The following is a 19,993-nucleotide window of genomic DNA, read 5'->3' as shown; positions in this document are numbered from 1 at the left end:
CTTCCGCCCGTCGGGCGTGTTTTTTCCTGGAATGATTCGCCTCTCCCACCCCCCACGCGCCGCCGTTCTTTCCTGCCGCCTCTATGGTTCGGAGGACCGCCCGTCCGTGTTTGTGCTGGGGGAGCGGCGCGTGTGCTTGACTTGCTGAGACGTGGCTGCGGTGGGGACGGGGAAGGCCTCGGGCGGGTGGAAACCGACGAGGCGGAGGACCGCGAGTTGCCCGGTGGTTGGTTTGTGTTGCCTGTAAGTTGCGCGACTCTCTTCTACGTGTCCCTGCAGCGCCGCCCTGGGGAGCAGCAGGAACGCTTGGCCAAAACCTTCGCAGGAGATGATTGGGGGCGGAGGGCGCCTGTCACCGTCCCCCAAACCAGAGGGCAGGATCAGGCTTCCCCTCCAGGGATAGGAAGGTCTCTCTGTTGGGGTCCCTCCCTGTGATGGGGCTTTCCCCGTCCCGACCTCTTGAAGCAGGGCCTGCCTGTTGAGCATCCGCGGGAGGGAGGAGCGAGAGCCCCGGTGCGAAATCCCTGACCCACTTACGGGTTTCCAGGGGCGCTGCGGGTTTTGGGGGTCCCTCCTCTCCCCCCCCCCCACTGACCCACCCACACCGTTCTCCATTTGAAAGCAGCTCCATAAAGCGGGTGTTTTCTCATAAGCGTGGAAAAAGCAACCTCTCGCTCTGTTTGCCCGCTGTAGCCTCAGGTTGATCTTTTACGGTATCAACAGATGCTGCATTTCCAGTACTTGCCGTCCGCCACTTCCCGGTAACAATTGTACACACACACACACACACACACACACACTTTTGTCTTGCTTTGTTTTTCATGGTCCTAAGATATAGCTTGTAAAAAGTCCTTTTTGATTCACGTTTAGCTTAGCCTTGCAAATAAGCACACGAAAGTTAGAGGCCTGTCAAGAAAAGGAGGTTTTTTTAGTTGTCTGCTGGGTGTTGCCCAAGGAGGGGCAGAGATCTCTAGCCTTCCTGCAGCAGCATCTTGTGTTTCTGTGCTAGACACCAGAGGGAATGAGAAGGCAGCTTCCCTGGTTTCTATACTAGGTGCAGAGTTCCTCCTCCAACAGCTCCCTCACTCACCCATATGGTATTCAGTGCATTTGCCTATATGTCGTTTCTTGCCACCTGTTTAGCTACCAGGCTATGAGTTTGACCAAACTGCGGGAGGCAGTGGAAGATAGGAGTGCCTGGCGTGCTCTGGTCCATGGGGTCACGAAGAGTTGGACACGACTAAACAACTAAACAACAACAAAGCTACCAGGCTAGTGTTTAAGCAGAAGGCTATTTTAGCTGCTGCCTATTACCCCCACCCTGAATAAAGCCAGTTTTCCTCCCTTCATTTTTATTATTCACAACAGTGTTGTATGCAACTGAACACACTGGTGTCATTCAGTAATGTTAAACTGTAATAGAAGGCTGACAGGTCACTTGGAGGGTAAGTGATATGACCCGAGAAGAGCAAATGTTGGGGAAATGGGCTGTCTGCCTTGTGTCATGCACATGGACAGAGAGAGGAAGAGACATATTTGTGGTTCTGCATATGTGAAGTGTGTGTGTGTGTGTGTGTGTGTGAGAGAGAGAGATAATATGGCATGGTCATCTTTTATTTCCTCCCACGATATTGGGGAATGCTCCCCGATGTTAGCACACACACACACACACACACACTGATGTTGTTTCTGTCTGTCAGTATTGTGTGATCTTCACAATCAGGACCAGCAGGACATAGCTGACTTTCTATGACAAGCATTGTCATGTTTGATACAGCAGAGGCTTTCGTGAAGAAAAACGGGAGTGGAGTGACTTGTGTGTATCAGTCCCTGTCTCCTGAAGACCTCTGCTCCACCAGTCAGCCCTCTAGAACAGACAGGGGGGAGAGGCACAGGAATCTTCAGAGCGAAAGAGGCAAAAAATTGCTTCTTCTTTTTATGGAAGTTTTTGCTGGATCAAAGAGCCATTGGTGAATGGGAGGATACTTCAAGTCCAAGTGGTGGTCCCTATTAGAGCAAGTACATTTTTTAAAATGTAGATGTAGGTATGAGTAGGGAAAACATTAATATACTTCTCTTCTCTATAGAATACATCTTGAAATGCACAACAATCTTAAGAAAAATGTTTTGAGTAGCTACTGTACTAACTGGGCCATGTAATTTCATTATGTAGAATTTCACAACTGGACATAAACTGGATTTTAGATCCCCTATACGCTGGGACTAGTAGTGAGCAATGGTGGGAAGTTTTGAACTGCTATATTTTTCTATGGAAAACCCTTTGTTTTCAAAATGCATTGTCTCATAGAATTAGTATCATAATGAATGGGTACAATGCCTACCAAATTAGGACACTTAAAAAATGTAATTAACTCATTAACTCCCACATCTGTCCTTGCTAGGGAAACACATACTAGGATTATTTTTTGTAAGGAGTGTAGATTGGCACCAAAAGTATATATGATCCAAACATGTTAAATCACTCCGCAATCTATGTAGGCCACTGGAAAATATTCCAGTTAAGTTTGTTCCTGAAAAAATGCCGTTTATCTTGTTAAACTTCTTGTATGTGTTTTAACAAGAATTCTTTATAAATCTAGGGTATGCTGTGGTCATGTCCCAAAAGGATAATGAACCCTTGAATGAAGTTGCTCATGAATTAGAGGAAAATGTTCAGAAGACAGAGGAGGCAGAACCCACTGAGAGTAATGGAGGGGAAGCTGAGCTTGTGGCTATGACACGGAAAAGGCCTGAAGCGAAAATCTCTGAGCCCAGTATTGCACAACAGCCACTGGGTCAGAATGTACAGGTATCGGTGCTAAACCTGCTATCAGTAAATTCTCATTTACCACAAATAATGTTCACATTCCCTAGCAGGATTTGGGGGCCAAGAAGATCCATTTGAATGAAGTGTGGAACTGTGAGATGTGGATATCTGTGTTCTACATTTGTCCTGTGTGCTAAATAGTAAGGTGCATCATTAATATTCATCTTGTTGGATCTGTTTGAGACAAAAGGAAAACAGGAGTCAGACTTGTGTAACTTATGATGGGCTAAGAAGATGTGCATGGATGTAGCAGCGGACAGCACGGTGGCAAAACCCTGTTGTTGATTTTGCTACCTTACTCAGTCGGAACTGTGACAGTCTGTAAAGGCTGAGACAAACTGTGCTTTAAGGAGGATGGAACCTGTCAAAAGGGATACAAGCAATGACCTGTGTTCTCCTCTGCTTAATTTTCGTTTAATTAATTATTTTTAAAATTATTTAATAAAACGATGTATGGTGGAATCTAACACTGCTTGAGCGGGTTCCTGCTAGTGCAATGAGACTTCACCTTTCTCTCCTCCCCATATACACCCACAACTGCTCTGGACCCCCTACAGCTGTGGTTGCTAATGTGGGGCACATGCCCCACAGGGGGGCAATTTTATTTTTAAGGGGGACAATTCAAGAATGACTTGTTAGCAGTCAATGGCTTTTAGGCTTCCTCCATGTGAATAGGCGTTCACTTTTTGAATAATAAGAATGATATGTTGCTTAGGCGGGGCATGGCCAAAAAAAGGTTGGGAACCACTGCCCTAGAGCACATTTTGAGGGCATGTGCCTTTTACCAGCTTTGCCTGGTTTTCCAGCTATGACCGTGTCTGGATTGGGATAACTTGGCTGCTGTAGACCATGCACTGGTATGTAGCTAGTGCAGAATGCAGCAGCTAGACTGCTGATGGGGGCAGATGGCCAACAGCATGTGACCTCTTTAAAACATATATACTGGGTGCCCATATGGCAAGGTTCAAGACTCTTGTGTTGCTATAAAAATTCCTGAATGACTTGGTTTTCCTGTCTGGAAATGAATTTTGGTTAAACTGGATGTTTAATTTCAATAGTATGGTTGGCAATGTCCTTTCGTTTCTTCCCCAGAGTTCCAGTTCCATGGAAGAGTCGCAGACAGGATGGGGTTACTGGGGGAGCTGGGGAAAATCATTGCTCTCGACTGCTTCTGCTACAGTGGCTACCGTAGGTGAGGCTGCCAAAAACCTAAGCTATGCAATCCGAATCGAATAAATTGGGTCTGCTCGAAATTGCTTTTCTTTTTCTTTTTTGCCTTTAGAAGTTAAAAGTGACACAACAGAACACAACAGAAGAAAATTACCGTATTTTTCGCTCTATAACACGCACCCGACCATAACACGCACGTAGTTTTTAGAGGAGGAAAATCTGTAGGCATGCCACCCGTAGGCATTCCCTCCATAACACGCACAGACATTTCCCCTTACTTTCTAGGAGGAAAAAAGTGAGTGTTATGGTGCAAAAAATACGGTAATTAGCAGCAGGTTAAACGTGGTAAAAATGTAAGCAGCAGCACAGAAGTTGAGAGGTTGCAATTTGTGCTGTCTCTTAAACAGAGAGGAAAAAGAGGGAAATATTAAGCTACTGGCTTGATTGAGCAATTCATTGTGCTTTTCAAATGCGGCATACTGCCTGGAGCAATTCATCCTGCTGACATGGCCTCTGCTTGCTTGGTGAAGTAATTCATTTTTACTTTGGACTAAAGTAATATCTCTGCTTTCTTTAGGTCACGGAATCTCAAATGTCATTGAAAAAGCAGAAACATCCCTTGGGATCCCCAGCCCTACTGAATTATCTTCTGAGGCTAAAGATGTTGGGGAAGGTTGGTTTCTATTAAAAATATATAAACTATTTGAAGTTTGCCCCTTGTGGTACTATGATGGATGTTGTTGTTTTAATGCTATTACTTCTTGTACAAGGGAATCTGTTATATATTTCAATAGAAGCTGCTATTTTGCTGTCACTAGCTTACTTACAGGTTGTGAGGCTCTTCATAAGTCTCAGCTTCCCTTGCTTCCTTTTATCCAAGACATACACAAAGGAATGGGAGCTACAGCCCATAGCCTAGGTCTTATCTAGCACTGGCACCTCCTGTATGGCTGTGGGAGATGCCTTTGCACATGAGGATTCTTTGCTGTATGGTGTAAATGACTACTGGTCCCAATCAAATTAAATGCATATTTCTCAGCTTATTGCATGTGAAACTACTGGCGTAGGTTGGCTGGGATCCAAATAATTGCATTACTATTTCCTGCCAACCTAGCAGTTCAAAAGCACATCAACGTGCAAGTAAATAAATAGGTACCACTCCGGCGGGAAGGTAAACGACATTTCCGTGCACTGCTCTGGTTTGCCAGAAGCGGCTTAGTCATGCTGGCCACATGACCCAGAAACTGTCTGCGGACAAATGCCCGCTCCCTTGGCCAGTAAAGCGAGATGAATGCCGCAACCCCAGAGTCATCCATGACTGGACTTAACGGTCAGGGGTCCCTTTACCTTTACTTTTATTTCCATGCACTCAAAGGGACTTTGAACTTGTTTGAAAGAGCAGTTCCCCATGGCAAGCTATTGAAAATCAAGGGGACTTTCAAGTTAGCTTGTGATGATGACATATGTGTCTGCTTTTGGTCGGGAAGGGAGTGTCACGCTACACTGGCCTTGCCTGAATATCTCTGCATCAAGCCCTAGATACATTGCAACACTAAGCCAAAGCATGGCTAAGTATTGGTGTGTTGGTGTGCAGGTACTAACAGTAAAAACTGCTACCTGCTTCACTCATCCTGTGATCTTCATGTTGCTGGAGCTCAGCCATGGTCTGGCTTGCTGGTATGTCCAAATCCAGACTTGTGGTTGGTCTCACTCCAGACAAGCTGTAGCCAAGATTTGTTCTTGCCTTGCCGCTTGTGGTTTGTCTGAAAGACACAAACCATGACTATGGATTTGGATGTAACGCTAAGCCAAACCATCTGGGTGTGTGTGTCAAAGCAGACCTTATTTTTACTGTTAGTACTTGCACACTCATGCATTCGCAGTAAGCCATGGTTTGGCTTAGCATTATGTGCAACCTGAGTCCTTGCCTAGGATGGTACTGTTACTATAACACCAGATTCCTTCATTGTAGAATGTCAATTGTAAAAGTAGACATGGAGGCAGAGGGCAGAATCCAATATTTGCATTAGGGGACTTTCACCTCCTCTCATCCCCACTGCAGCTTCCTATGCACACCCCAGTTCTATTCTTGAGGGTCCCCTGACCCTCTGGAACAGATTTGGAACTCATGGCAAGGACTGTGTGACTCATGAATTCAAGCTTTGGATTCAGCCCAAAATAAAAATAGGACTACTTGGCCGTATTCAGAAACCGTCATTTGGGAAAAAGAAATAAAGCAAAGACACATGCTTATCCAAGTCAGTTTTCAAATTACGACCTCATGGGTCACAAAATGTTGAACTGCCTTTTAATCACAAGTGTCGAACACAAGACTACAGCTCACTTCAGAATTCCTAGATTTCTATCAAGTAGCTGTTTTATCACTGACCTGAAGTCAACTATGGATTTTGTCACACAAAGATCAGATTGGCAACAGGTTTGTGATATTAAGCACTACATCTGTGATGCTCTACATCCATGTCGGCACTACATCTATGATATTGCATGAGTTTTATGTGGCATTATCATGGATATATTAAAAAAGATGCTTGGGACCTTATTTGCTGCCTCTTTTTCGTAGAAGCATCAGTTTTATGCAATTCAGAGAGAGAGAGAGAGAGAGAGAGAGAGATATCTTAGATTTGGTATACACCTTTCTTTATTTATTTAATGAATCGCTTCCTATAAAGCATCTTGCAGCAATTTCACAATACCATAGAAACAATTGCATATATTAAAAAGGGTAAAACAATTGCCCAGCAGACATTTTTACATTTCTCCCTACCTCTGTTGTAAACCAGGGTGGAGAACCTTTTTGGCTCTTTGACCAGATCCTTATCAAATTAGACAGGTAGGTGGTGGTAACCACCTGTCAATCACTTGACCTCACAGTGATCTCAGCTGATTGGGTGCTTTGAAGTAGGGACTTCAAAGCACCCAAGCGGACACGGAGCAATGGTTCCAAACTACAAGAAAGAAGATTCCACCTAAACATTAGGAAGAACTTCCTGACAGTAAGAGCTGTTCGACAGTGGAATTTGCTGCCAAGGAGTGTGGTGGAGTCTCCTTCTTTGGAGGTCTTTAAGCAGAGGCTTGACAACCATATGTCAGGAGTGCTCTGATGGTGTTTCCTGCTTGGCAGGGGGTTGGACTCGATGGCCCTTGTGTCTCCTCCAACTCTATGATTCTATAATTCTATGAAATCACCACGCACAGCCCTAGGAGTAAGGGGTGCAAGGGAACTCGTTCACCTGACCTAGCAGCCTTTGGCTCTACTGCTCATCAGTTGATGGGTGGAAAAATCAAAGCCTGCTTTCATTTGCCAATGGACAATTGGGGGGGTCAATTAAGGGGCTTGATTGTGCATTGGCAGCTGCTGTATCTCTGCTTGCCCCACACATGGGCACCACAAATGATGTCAGGTGTGGAGAGGTGTGCACGGTTTGGGGAAAATGGCCTAGTAGGTCAAATTTAAATCCCTCACAGGCTAAGTTTGGCCCACACACCACTTAAATCCTATTCCCTTCCCTTTGTTTCAGAAATCCAAAACTCTGAAGAAAGCAGTGATGGCAAAGAAGAGACTGAAAATCCCTCGCCCATTAGTGGTGCATTTGGAATGTTTTCTACCATCTCTGCTGCTGTTCAGAGCACAGTGAGTGAGACTGCAAGCAATATATCAATTAACACCAGCTTATTTTATTATTATTTATTTATTTATTGAATTTATTTGTTTATTGGAAGCTTGCCTTTCATTTTGAATTCTGAGTAGTGGAAAACTTGATTCAAGCGGTTGGTTGATGCTGCGCAATGGCTCATTAAATCATCAAATGATTCTGTAGTGTTGTGTAATATGCATTATCATAACTTATTGGTTGCTAATTAATTGCTTGTGACCTGTCTAGCAGCTGTATATGTTAAGAAAAAGTTTTTGATTGGCGTCTGAGTAGAAGTGGGCATTCTATCCTTGAGATGTAAAATCTGGAATGTCTTAATGGCATTCCTTGATAAAGGAGGATTTCTTGCTGCGTGCTTAAGACCTGGGCACCTATCTCAGTGAATTCCTTAGTCTAGAATTGATGTTTAATTGGGGTGGAGTGAAATATCCTGAAAGTATACAAGTACATTAGCAAAAGGTACATTGCATGGTGCTTTGTGGTGGTAAGGACCTTTGGCTAAGCAATAAAGATTTGGATTTGTAGTATTCTGTGGACTTTGCTAGCCATTAGTGATGTTGCTGAACTTTGTAACACTTTATTTCATTTAGAGAAGTGATGTATTCCTAACATGCTTGTATTCTGAAGTAGCCTATATTTCCTCCTCTAATAGCCTTTTTCCACTGCAGTCTGAGCCAGAAACTACCCCCCTGCTGGCTCTAGTGATAGCAGGAGGAATGTTGCCTTAGCAGCTTTCAAACACAAAGAAAGGGGAAGAGAAACATCCATGCCTGTCATTTCTGTATCTGGGTAGTGGTTGGGGGGGTGTGCTTCTCAAGGTTGGCTTGTAATCTAACCTGAGAAAAGACTGTAAGGTGTTAGGTGGTGGCGGCCTGGTTTGGACTAATGCAGCATATAGTAATTTTCTAGTTTAATATCGTCACCTTCCACCTTAATGTACTATATGGAGTTCATGCTATATGGAGTTCAGTGTAAAAATAGCAGGGGGGACCTATACCTGGTCAATGCAACCTAACATGGCTTTTTAATCATCTGGGGGTTTTTTTGGAAAGCATTATTTGGTCACATTCAGATCATACGTTTAAAGCACATTCAATGCACATTTAAAGTGCATGGGTTCCCTCAAAGCATTATGGGAACTGTAGTTTACCACCCACAGAACTGCAATTCCCAGCACCTTTAACAAGTTACAGCTCCCAGGATTCTTTGGGGGAAGCCACGTGCTTCAGATGTGTGATGAATGTGCTTTAATGTATAATGTGGATGTGACTTTTTATTTTTGATCAATAAGCAGACAAAATGGGTCTCACTGGGTTTGTAAAACAAAATGAGAAATATAGTTTGTGCAAACTTATCCACTTCTTACAGCATATAATTATATGCTTTTGAAAAATTATTTGTCATGTTTATGGTTGTTCCAGCATCAAGATAAAGTGGTGTTAGGCTGTGTTATTCCTTCTTATTGCCACCTATTATCATTCTTCCCAAAGACTACTAAAAACCCCACCCTGCACTTTGAACACTTGACTCCCAGGGCTCTCATCATGTGATTTATATTTCTGACTTGAGTTTTGATCTCTGTTCCTTCAATTTTTTGAATTTACTGACATGCTCTGTGTTTTGTATATTTGTATTTCCAATGCTCTGTATTTTGATGTTTTGAATATGTGCTGTAAGCCTCTTTGGGTTCAGCTCATTGTGGAAATGCAGCACGTAAGTAAACTCCATCAATCAAATGTTTATTCTCTTTCTCTTGCTTCCCACCTTACCCTGCCCACTTTCAGGGGAAGACTGTTATTAGTGGAAGTTTGGATGCATTAGAATTCATTGGTAAGAAGACCATGGATGTGATAGCTGAAGGTGACCCTGGTTTTAAGAAAACAAAAGGCCTGATGATCAGAAATTCCACACTTTCTCAGGTATTGGCTTCAACCTTCCACACAGCAACAAAGAGTAGCTTCTTCCTGGATTCCCTTAATGGCAAATGATCAGTCCCTAGAGCTGTTCCCAGCAGAACCCCAGATATTTCAGGATGAACCTTTCCTTTGTGTGTGTTTCTATATACATGCACCAGCATTAATGCTTCAACTTTTCCATTTGTAGATCTTGCGAGAGGCAAAGGAGAGAGAAGAACAGCGGACAGCTACTGAGGTTTCCATGGCTACAGAGAAGAAAGCCCATTATGGGCTACTCTTTGATGAGTTTCAGGGTCTTTCTCATTTGGAAGCTTTAGAGATGCTTTCCAGAGAGAGTGAATCAAAGGTAATGGCCCTGAGCAATTTCCTTTTTTTACAGTTGAGGAGGAATAAAAATGAATATTTCTTTAAACTCTGGCAGATGAGCCCTTTTATAGATTCCACACAAGCATCAGTAAATGAAAGCCAGTAAATGCAGGAAAAAACACCTCTCCCTGCCCTCCCCTGCTGTTTCTTTACCCCTTGTGTAGTGTTTTTTATTAAAATAAGAGCTTTCTCGATCTTTGTTGCTCCGAATGACTGAGCCATTGATGGTAAAAATCAATGGCACTGCGAGGTAGAGCAAGTTTGATATTTTTACACACACACCTTCTCTCTCTGCTGTGAGGGAATATGCCAAACACAGAGCTCCCCTTGTCAAAGAGTGAATTGCTTTCCGTAGTCAGCTTGTCATTAGTGCTGCCACCTTAACTTTTCACACCAAATATCAAGCGTTTCTGGCTGATGGGTTTACTGTTCTCTTTGTGGCTTTCTTTCCTTTTAAATCAGGTGAAGTCGGTGATAAGCGCCCTCTCCGGAGATGAGTTAGATACTTTGAAGGCCGAATTGGAACAGCTCAAAGAAGCGTTTTCGTTAGCTGAATTTTATGATGATGAAGAGGAAGAAAAGAAGGGTAATTACAAGAATTCCCACTTGCAAAAGTAACAGTAGACTGAATAGCAAAAGTAAAATGATTGAATGGTGAGTTCAGTCATTCCGTTATGAGTGTGGTGCAATAACACATGAAAGATGGAAAACTAAGCATATGAACCAGTCCATTAATTCCTATCAATGGTCCATCTTGCCATTATTCTGTTTCTGACAGTGGACAGTTCTCTGGAAGCTTTGCAGGAGATGCAGATAACACAGGCTGTTAATTGACTACTCCGTGCACTTCCAACTTCTTCAAGTGAATACCTTTGGCAAGATTATCTATGTCATCAGGCTCTTGGTTAATCGCTACTGGTATTCTGACTGACTCACTCTTTGAATCTGTGATCCAAAGCTTAAATGAAGGATATTGCAGTTGATCAGTGGGATCACGAAAACTGCAGCAGAAGTCTTGTGGACTTCGCAAGAGAAGCACTGCTAAGCTCCACAGGATAATCTCCTTCATCATTCCTGACATAAAGGGGGAAAAGACCATTATAATACAAATCCTTGAGCAGGAGGCTGTCCCTTTTGGTAGATTTTATGGAGACTAAGATATTAGTAAAGCAAAGCTATTTACACAAAAGGACAGAAATGAGTACAAATGCAAAATTCAAATGCAACTTAGTAAGTTTTAATGTTGATGATTAGATGTAGCATTCAGCACCTGTCATCTCTTGCTTTCAGAGGAGGAAGACTTCACAAAGGAAGTAGGAGATCTCTTTTCACAATTACGAGTCTCTACAGCGCCAGCCAAACTAACCCAAGTGAGTGAGTGTTTTTTTGTGATCTTTTGGCTGTTAGGCACACCTCACAAACACTGTTATATTGCATCTTTGACGAGGAAGTGCGTAGCAGCCACATACATAACAAAAGGCATCAGGCTTGTTTACACATTTTTGTCTACTTGAAAAAGCCATGGTCTGAAAAATACAAATATTTAGGTTATAAAACTGTAAAAATAAAGAAAAACTAGCTTTGCAAAACAATAATTACCATGTGGTTAGGGTAGATCAACGTGTCAGTGTCCACTTACCCCAGTATAAATCTGACATGGAGGGATGTGGGTGGGGCTGTGGGTTAAACCACAGAGCCTAGGACTTGCCGATCAGAAGGTCGGTGGTTCGAATCCCGTTGCTTGGTCCCTGCTCCTGCCAACCTAGCAGTTCGAAAGCACGTCAAAGTGCAAGTAGATAAATAGGTACCGCTCCGGTGGGAAGGTAAACGGCGTTTCCTTGTGCTGCTCTGGTTCACCAGAAGCGGCTTAGTCATGCTGGCCACATGACCCGGAAGCTATATGCCGGCTCCCTCGGTCAATAAAGCGAAAAGCCTCAGAGTCAGCCACGACTGGACCTAACCTTTACCTAAATATGACATATCGGCAAAAGTCGGAAATTGAAAGATAACTATAGCATGTACACAGAAATAGATTTCAGATTTGAAATCAGCATTGAAAGAACATATAAGAACAGTTGAAAAATCTCATGCAAAAGAAAATGAAAAAAAAAATTGTTCCCCAGTATACTGTGTATCCCAAAGGAATACATTTTTTTTCATACCTCCAACTATACATAGATATACATGTCATTTTCAATGCTATACATGTCATGTTCAATGCTATATAAGTCACTTACATTTATACTCATATTGTACTGCTTTGGCTATGTGTTTAATAAAATATTGAATTCTTGCATTGTAAAAAACAAAGATTATGGTGAAAAGTGAAAAACATGAATTGGAAAAAACTAGAGCTTACAGAACAAAGCCCACTTCAGATATGACATCAGCACGTCAAAATTAGGTTAGAACAACTGCAGGTGTCAATGCAACAAAAATTTTGTTCCCCAGTGCATAGTTTCATTCCAGAGGCAATTGTACTTCCTCCATGTGCAGCATGACCCGGATGGTCCTGCCTCTCCTTTTGGTGATGTGCTGGTGTGTTTCTGCTTCCTCTCGGACAGGCAAGGAACTCCGCTCATGAATTGACAAAAAGCCTCAGCGCGCAAACTGCAAAACAAGAAACGCCGAACGAAGGAGACCAGCAAGTGGGCTCCGGGGATGCTGACCAAGAGGATAAAAAATCAGTGGAGGTAATCATTTTAACCGAAGGAATATTGCACTGCTGTCTAGCTGTCAATGCGCTTATATAATCTAAGCTCATAGCTGACAGCATGCTGCTTCATGCTTGCAGTTACAATCTCTGCATGAAGCCTGTGGGATGGAATTGGGTGGGAAAGTAACACAATAATTTATTTATTTTTTTAAAGCCAGGAGGCTGACCTCTTTTTCTAACTTCTGCAGGAAGTTCACGCATGTGCGATCAGGAGCCTGGCTGAATTGACAGCTTATTCTATCGAAGCGTTCCACAAAACTGCAGCTCTGGTTCTTCACGGGCAGGAGCAAGAGGCATTAGCCCTAGATCGGGCCAAAGCCCTTTCACAGTAAGGTTGATCACTCTTGGCCGCTCTGCTGTGTATAAGATGATAAGTACAGTGGTACCTCGGGTTAAGTACTTAATTCGTTCCGGAGGTCTGTTCTTAACCTGAAACTGTTCTTAACCTGAAGCACCACTTTACCTATGGGGCCTCCTGCTGCTGCTGTGCCGCCGGAGCCCGATTTCTGTTCTCATCCTGAAGCAAAGTTCTTAACCTGAAGCACTATTTCTGGGTTAGCAGAGTGTGTAACGTGAAGCGTGTGTAACCTGAGGTACCACTGTAGAATCCTTGTTGCTGGCTTTGAGACTACTGTTCCATTTCTCTTGATTTTGATATTAGAGAACTATTAGGCCAAACTATACTCAAGAGTTGTATCCAAAGTAGCTCTACACCACTCATTTCGTTGATGCAAAAAAATTTGCTTCTGTAATGGAACTTCTACCCTCTCCTCTTGCCATGCACCCCTTTAATCTGTTCCAGAGCAGATTTGGGGAGCGGAGGAAAGTTTCCTTGTGCATGCATAAATTTTTATGCCAACGGAATAAGTCCATTGCATACTGCCCCCGCTTATGTGTTGTTTTCCTCTGCGTTTTAAAAAATCCAATTCAGCCATGGATTCTGCAGTCTGGAGCAGAGAACTAGGGGTGGGGAAAACAGGGAGGAGGCAGATTGCTTAATACTTCCATCTATTTCATTTGTAAATCACTTCTGACTTGTCTTACTGCTTGCTTGTGGTGCCAGGAGATCACACCACTCCTTTGGGGCCATGTGCTTGTTTTCACTCCACAGGGTACTTTATACTTATCTCACCACCCAAAGTGGTGGATTGATGAGACAGAATAGTGATGTCCATATCAGCCCCCCCACAGAGGGGAGGTAAGAGTATGATGCTGACAGATTATTTGAAATATCCCTGTTCCCTCCACCATCTGTCTTTTGAATACAGGCTTGAATTAAGCTTGAAGGAGGCAGATTCTTTCAAAAGAATCTTAATTCATCAAATCACTTTTGTTTTTGAAGAGCGGTTATTGAAAAGCATTGCATTCAAGGAGGAAATTTTCTTTCAATTTGTGTTTACTGTGTGCTGTTTGTTCTTTCTTAGAATGACCATTGTGTTGTGCAAAGAACTATCGGCTGTATCTAAAGGCTTTGTGACGTGCTTAACAGCTGCTGGGGTAAGAAGTCAAGTTTAAAGAGTTGTTGGACAATGGTATGATCTTACTTCAGTTATCTGAAAAGCTGGATTTCCCTTTGTTTTGCTGTTTTAAATAGGAGGCACCCTACGGTCTCTTGTGGCTGCAGCAGTCAGTTCTAGACTTTACTCTCTCTTTATTAAAAGGTTTTTAAAAAAAAGAAAAGAAGGGGGGGGGAATCCATAGGGTGATAATCTAGTTAGTCATACTCAGAGAGTAGACCAACTAAAATCATTGGATTCAAGTCCATTAATATCATAATATGACTTAGTGAGATAACAGTATTTTGCAAACTGTTGTTTAGCAACATCTGTGGAAAATGTCCATTTTGCACTATGCTTATTTTAGAGATATCTTCTTGGTTTCTATGCCCCCCCCCCTCCTTTGGCGGCTGACATTGACTGCATATTATGAACTTCCTGTTCATAATTTCTGGTAGCCCCCTCAGTACTCTTGGTTCATACTGACCTTTTTCTCTCTCAAGTAGCGGGATGCCCCAGTAATACAGCTGTTGTTTTAATTTTTGCAAGCTCATCTGAGAAACTGACTTTACTTTGTATGTAACATGTTCTTGATGTGAAATACATCAGAGCTGCATTTTCAAATAATGTGAGATGGATTATCAGCTGATTTAATCAGTGTATCTTTAAATCATTTTTGGACTGGAGATCAGATAATATTCAAGAGGTTTTGTGCTGTGTTTGGTAATGCAACCTAAAATATCCAATCTTTCCAGGTGGAAGAGAAGGCAGATGTCCTTAACCCTTTAATCACTGGAGTGTTTTTGGAGGTCAGTTGCAATGTACTTGAACATTTTAGCTAGTTAAACAATGTATATTTTTACTGGCTATGACTTTGTCTGAGGTGGGCTGGCTGATGACTGGAGTGAAGAAAGAATAAGTTGAGAAATCTTGTGTGTGTGTGTGAATATTGTCATAAAGTTACAGCATCTGGTTCATATTATGTAACTAGTTTCTGAAATCTCATTACTGAAAGAGCTAAGTGTGGTGTAATCTTTCTGTTGTGCTGATTGGGTGGCAAGCAGAGGATAAGATGTTGAGAAATATTTCTGACTGCTCATTTAGACTGCGGGAGGTTATGCTGTAAAACTTTAATCTGGATTTTTGGAACAAAAATAATCTTTAATACTCCCCAAACTCTTATGGATTGCAGATGTAGAAAGTATATGAACTATCTGCTCAAATGACAGTGGGTGGAGGGTGGGTATAGCTCTTCAATGAAGATGGTATGTAGGCTACCAGACGGGACATGGCTATATGTGATGGCCACACCGACTCGACCCCGAACACACTGACCAGATGCTTGGAAGCTGTGGCTGGATGGTTTTGTGGGAGCCGATTGAAACTAAATCCTTCGAAGACAGAGGTCCTATGGCTAGGTCGGGATGGCATGGGGATGAGGGACCAACTCCCTTCTCTTGTGGGGGCCCAATTAGTGCCATTGCCTTCCGTTAAGAGTTTGGGTGTAATCCTTGACGCCTCCCTTTCCATGGAGGAGCAGGTTACAGTAAGAGCCAAGGCGACATTTTTCCACCTTCGTCGCATCAAGCAGTTGGTCCCTTACCTTTCCTGCCCCGACTTGGCCACAGTGATCCATGTGACGGTCATCTCCAGGCTTGACTACTGTAATTCGCTCTATGCGGGGCTGCCCTTGAAGCTGTCCCAGAAACTCCAGCGGGTACAGAATGCTGCAGCGAGGCTCCTCATGGGGTCTCTGCCATGGGAGCATATTCACCCAGTGCTTTTCAAGCTGCACTGGCTCCCAGTGGAGTACAGGGTCAGATTTAAGGTGCTGCTTTTGACATTTAAAGCCCTTCACGGCCTAGGACCCTCGTACCTACGGGACCGCCTCTCCCAGTATGCCCCACGGAGAGCCTCAAGGTCCATAAATAACAACACCCTAGTGGTCCTGGGCCCTAAGGAAGTTAGATTGGCTTCAACCAGAGCCAGGGCCTTTTCAACTCTGGCTCCGGCCTGGTGGAACGCTCTGCCTAATGAGACCAGGGCCCTGCAGGATCTGATTTCTTTCCGCAGGGCCTGTAAGACAGAGTTGTTCCGCCTGGCCTTTGGCTTGGAGCCAATTTGATTCCCTCCCTCCCTCTCTCTCTCTTTTTCTTTTCCTTCTCCTCCTGCGATGAGGCTGCATTTTAATATTTTAATGTTCCATTATTTTAATGTTGTATTTTATTTTTGTTTTTAAGTTGTAATCATTCTTCTTGTTTTTATTATTGTTTGTAAGCCGCTCTGAGCCCGGCCTTGGCTGGGGAGGGCGGGGTATAAATAAAAAATTATTATTATTATTATTATTATTATTATTATTATTATTATTATTATATCTCAGCCCTTTCTCCTAGATGCCTTTTGTTGCATAATGTCCCATTGTTCCATTGAAGTGGTTGATTTGGGGAGTGGTGGTTTTGAGTGCTGACCAAATGCTAACCTCTAGAATTAGCAGGCACTCTTTATGGAAAGGGCCCCCCAGCGTGATTGCCTTTTTATGTTCTTCTTTGCAGGCTTCAAACAGTGCCTCTTACATCCAAGATGCCTTCCAGCTACTCCTGCCAGTTCTACAGATTTCTCACATCAAGGCTCGTACGGATTTAACACAGCAATAAATCAAATCTCTGCACCTAGAGCAGTGCCCCAGCCGGCATAAACGGCACCTCCCCGGTTCAGCAAAATAATAGGAGCTTGTAACAAAATACAAAACGTTTTGACTGTGTTTCACTGACCAGTAATAACTTGCTGAATGGCCATCATTTATCTGCCTAGGCTAGCAAGGAAGATAAAGTGCAGACAACGTTGCAAGTTCAAAGTATGGGGCAGCTTTGTCACTGTGCCGGTTAATGTTTTTTCCCCAGAGGTTCCTGGAGAAAGAATCATTAAGGTTGCAATACTGGGCACAGTTACACGGGAGTAAGTTCCACAGGACACAGTGTGACTTCCTTCCAAGTGAACAAACATGGGGTTACACTACAAGTATGTGTGTTTTAAAGAGATTTCATTAAAGGCCTGGATCAGCCCCTTATCTTCCTAGCCTTGTCTCTTTTATTAATCAAACCTTAGAGACAAATTGGGAAGTCTAAAAAAATCACTCTTCAAGTGACACTGTTTCTTTGAGCTTACTTGTTTGGATAGAACAGAAACGTAGACCAGATTTGGCCAATATACTTGGAATGTCTAGCTTTCCGGTGATCGATGAAAAGTAGCTCAAAGAGAACTAGCTAATAAAAAGCTAATATAGGCTAAATGAACGTAGTTGGCAGTCGTATTTTGTTCCTCTTGGCCCTATCCCAAGTGGCTGAATGCTCTTGGGCCATTGTATTCAGGAGTGTGGGATCCCTGCCTAGATGCCTAGGCAAAGGTTTGTTGCTGATTCATATGGACAGGCCCCAAGACTTTCAGGACAGAATTATTTTTATAGAATTATTACTTTGCATTGTTTATATCTTGCACGGCTATGGGAAAGCTTTCCTCCCCCACTCCCCCTTTGTGCTTGCAATTTGGGAGGAACACCCTGAATATTTTTGTATTAAACAACCAAGCAACTTGCTATGATTTGCCCCACTTAGAGAATAAAACGAGTGCTTGACTAGTAAGGGAAAAGGCTTGGGTTGCATCCAATTAAGTCTTACTCATTGAAATTAATGAACTTAAGTCAACATATCTGTTAATTTCAATGGGTCTACTCTGAGTAGGACTAGCATTGGATACAGCCCTTTGAAATGGTATCATGGAGTTGGAAGGGTCATTAGTCCAACCCCCAACTTTTCTGTTATTTTAAGAGTGAATTTTCCACCATCTTTATCAGAATTGGTCTATTGCCAGGGTAGTGAACATGGTGCCCTCTTGATGTTGTTGGGCAACATCCCCAATAGGGATGATAGTAGTTGCACCATCTGGAGGGCACCATGTTGCTTATCCCTGGTTTGTTGTAATATTTTTAGCATCTTTTTCAGCCTTCAAACTGCTCTGATTTCTAAATCCTCTGACTACTGGCATACCCTGTTACTCAGAAAAGCAGTGTTGCAGCAGCACACTCAGAATCGTGGCTACATCAGGGCAAACGTCTTTCAGCTTTCGATAAATGTTCTATTGTTTGGGACAGATTCTTTTTCTACCAAAGAATCTATATTTTAAATATGTATGTTTGTGAAATCTGCAGTATATTATATAAAGAGAATAAATGTTGTTGTGTGATTCAATAAAGAGAAGGTTTTCCATTAAAACCAGGCTATCTATCCACTGTCTGTAGGATGCAGGCATGCTTACTCCAGGATGGGTCACCAAAAGGTGAATCACACTTCTTGGTACTGCTCTAAAGCTTGTTCCCTTACGTGTGCTTTATCCTGCCAAGGAGTAGCAGGTAACAGTGTTATGTATCATAGTCTGGCAGTCCTGCATATGGTGTTTCGAAATATAAAGAGAGATGAGAGTATATATGCTCGATAAACTGACTCTGGAACCTGTGAACAGAGAATTTTGCAGAAATTGACAGCTTCTGCGTAAACCATGACTCACAGCAACTGTGTTTTTCCTTGTAAACACAAACAAAGGGGGGTGTATTGTTAAATTGCAGGAAAGGGAAAACAATTCCCAAGAGGCATTAATAATTTTAATGGAAAAATCTTCAAGCAGCATCCAAGATCTGTAGTGTGATGAGCCTTGCTGGTTGTTCAAGAAATTATAAGGCTTCTCCCAAGGCACCAGGACGAGGAGGGGGGAAGGAACTAGTTGTCACCCCCTCTTCTCTCCTCCATCCCCTGCACATTAGATGTAATTCTGCAGTCACTTAACAACATGATTTCCCAACACATTTTGAGTGTTTTCCTCTTGCTTTTTTAATAGTGGGAACGTGCAACAGCAGGTCTCTAAAACTCTTACTTCATGATACAGCAAATATGTTTCTAACTGGGGGATCTTCTCAGCCTCTCTGGGATTTCCCAGTCCCAGACTGGGCTACTTCGCTCTTCCAAGTTCAGACTATTTATTAACTAGCTATTCTGTAGCAGTAATACCAATTTATTTCTTTGGTGCACTCTACTGTTTGTTTCCTGCTGTTGTGAAGCATCCAATTATTGCTACCATCTGCTTCCCACATAGTTCTGCATTCCCACCTACTCCTTTTTCATGGTTATCCTTCCGCAGAGAAAAAGTAGAACTGTAAATCGGTGCCAAGAATAGGAGATAGCAGTGGCAGTTGTGAATAAACATCAACAAGATCAAATCATTTTTCTTCTCTTCCTGTGTGGAATTGTATTATGCTCTGGCTTAGCAGGCATCACCCCTCCTGCTGCTGTACTCATAAAGAAAAAAAGAGAGAGTATTTATTCAAATGGAATAATAGTGTGTTCTCTCCAGCAGTTTTCCTTGTTAAATCTTGTTCAAATAAAATATAGAGCACTAGAAAATGTTTTGCACCCCCAAGGAAGAGTGGTCAATATCCTGCTGCCTCCAGGAATTAAAAACAAATCCTTGCTTGGACACAGTAGGAGGGAAATTGCACTGCCAAATGTATTCAGATTAAATGAGTGTGGAGTCAAGTTATATAAGTAGCAGGAAGGAAATATGATAGACTAGCTTCATTCTCAGTTTTGGAAGGGCATGAGCAGGGCTAAGTAAGGATGCTGTTGCAAAGGTCTCCTGCTAACTCAGGAGGTGGTCCTAAGGGTATCTTTCCCCTAAAGAAAAATGGGCCATTGGCCTGATTCAGCATGGTCTTGTGTTCATTAAATTAAGGGTAAATGCTTTGAAAATAATATAGATATTCTCAGTTTCCAGTATTGACC

The 19,993-nt window shown here is 42.7% G+C and overlaps 1 protein-coding gene across 1 annotated transcript; it reads left to right on the top strand.

Moving 5' to 3' along the window:
- The first annotated feature begins 91 nt into the window (after nucleotides 1-91).
- On the top strand, nucleotides 92-18,433 carry FAM114A2 (family with sequence similarity 114 member A2). The gene is made up of 14 exons (XM_081851543.1): nucleotides 92-243; nucleotides 2,601-2,809; nucleotides 3,920-4,019; nucleotides 4,575-4,670; nucleotides 7,537-7,649; nucleotides 9,456-9,590; nucleotides 9,775-9,933; nucleotides 10,416-10,539; nucleotides 11,244-11,323; nucleotides 12,518-12,646; nucleotides 12,858-12,997; nucleotides 14,094-14,166; nucleotides 14,921-14,974; nucleotides 16,718-18,433. Exons 2-14 carry the CDS (start codon nucleotides 2,615-2,617, stop codon nucleotides 16,817-16,819), a joined length of 1,500 nt encoding a protein of 499 aa, XP_081707669.1. The 5' UTR covers nucleotides 92-243; nucleotides 2,601-2,614; the 3' UTR covers nucleotides 16,820-18,433.
- Nucleotides 18,434-19,993: the final 1,560 nt, after the last annotated feature.

Source organism: Podarcis erhardii (genome assembly GCF_964252035.2).
Source record: "Podarcis erhardii genome assembly, chromosome: 2".
Classification (NCBI taxonomy): domain Eukaryota; kingdom Metazoa; phylum Chordata; class Lepidosauria; order Squamata; family Lacertidae; genus Podarcis; species Podarcis erhardii.
The sequence above is the reverse complement of the archived record's forward strand: the minus strand, read 5'-3'. Positions and strand labels throughout refer to the sequence as shown.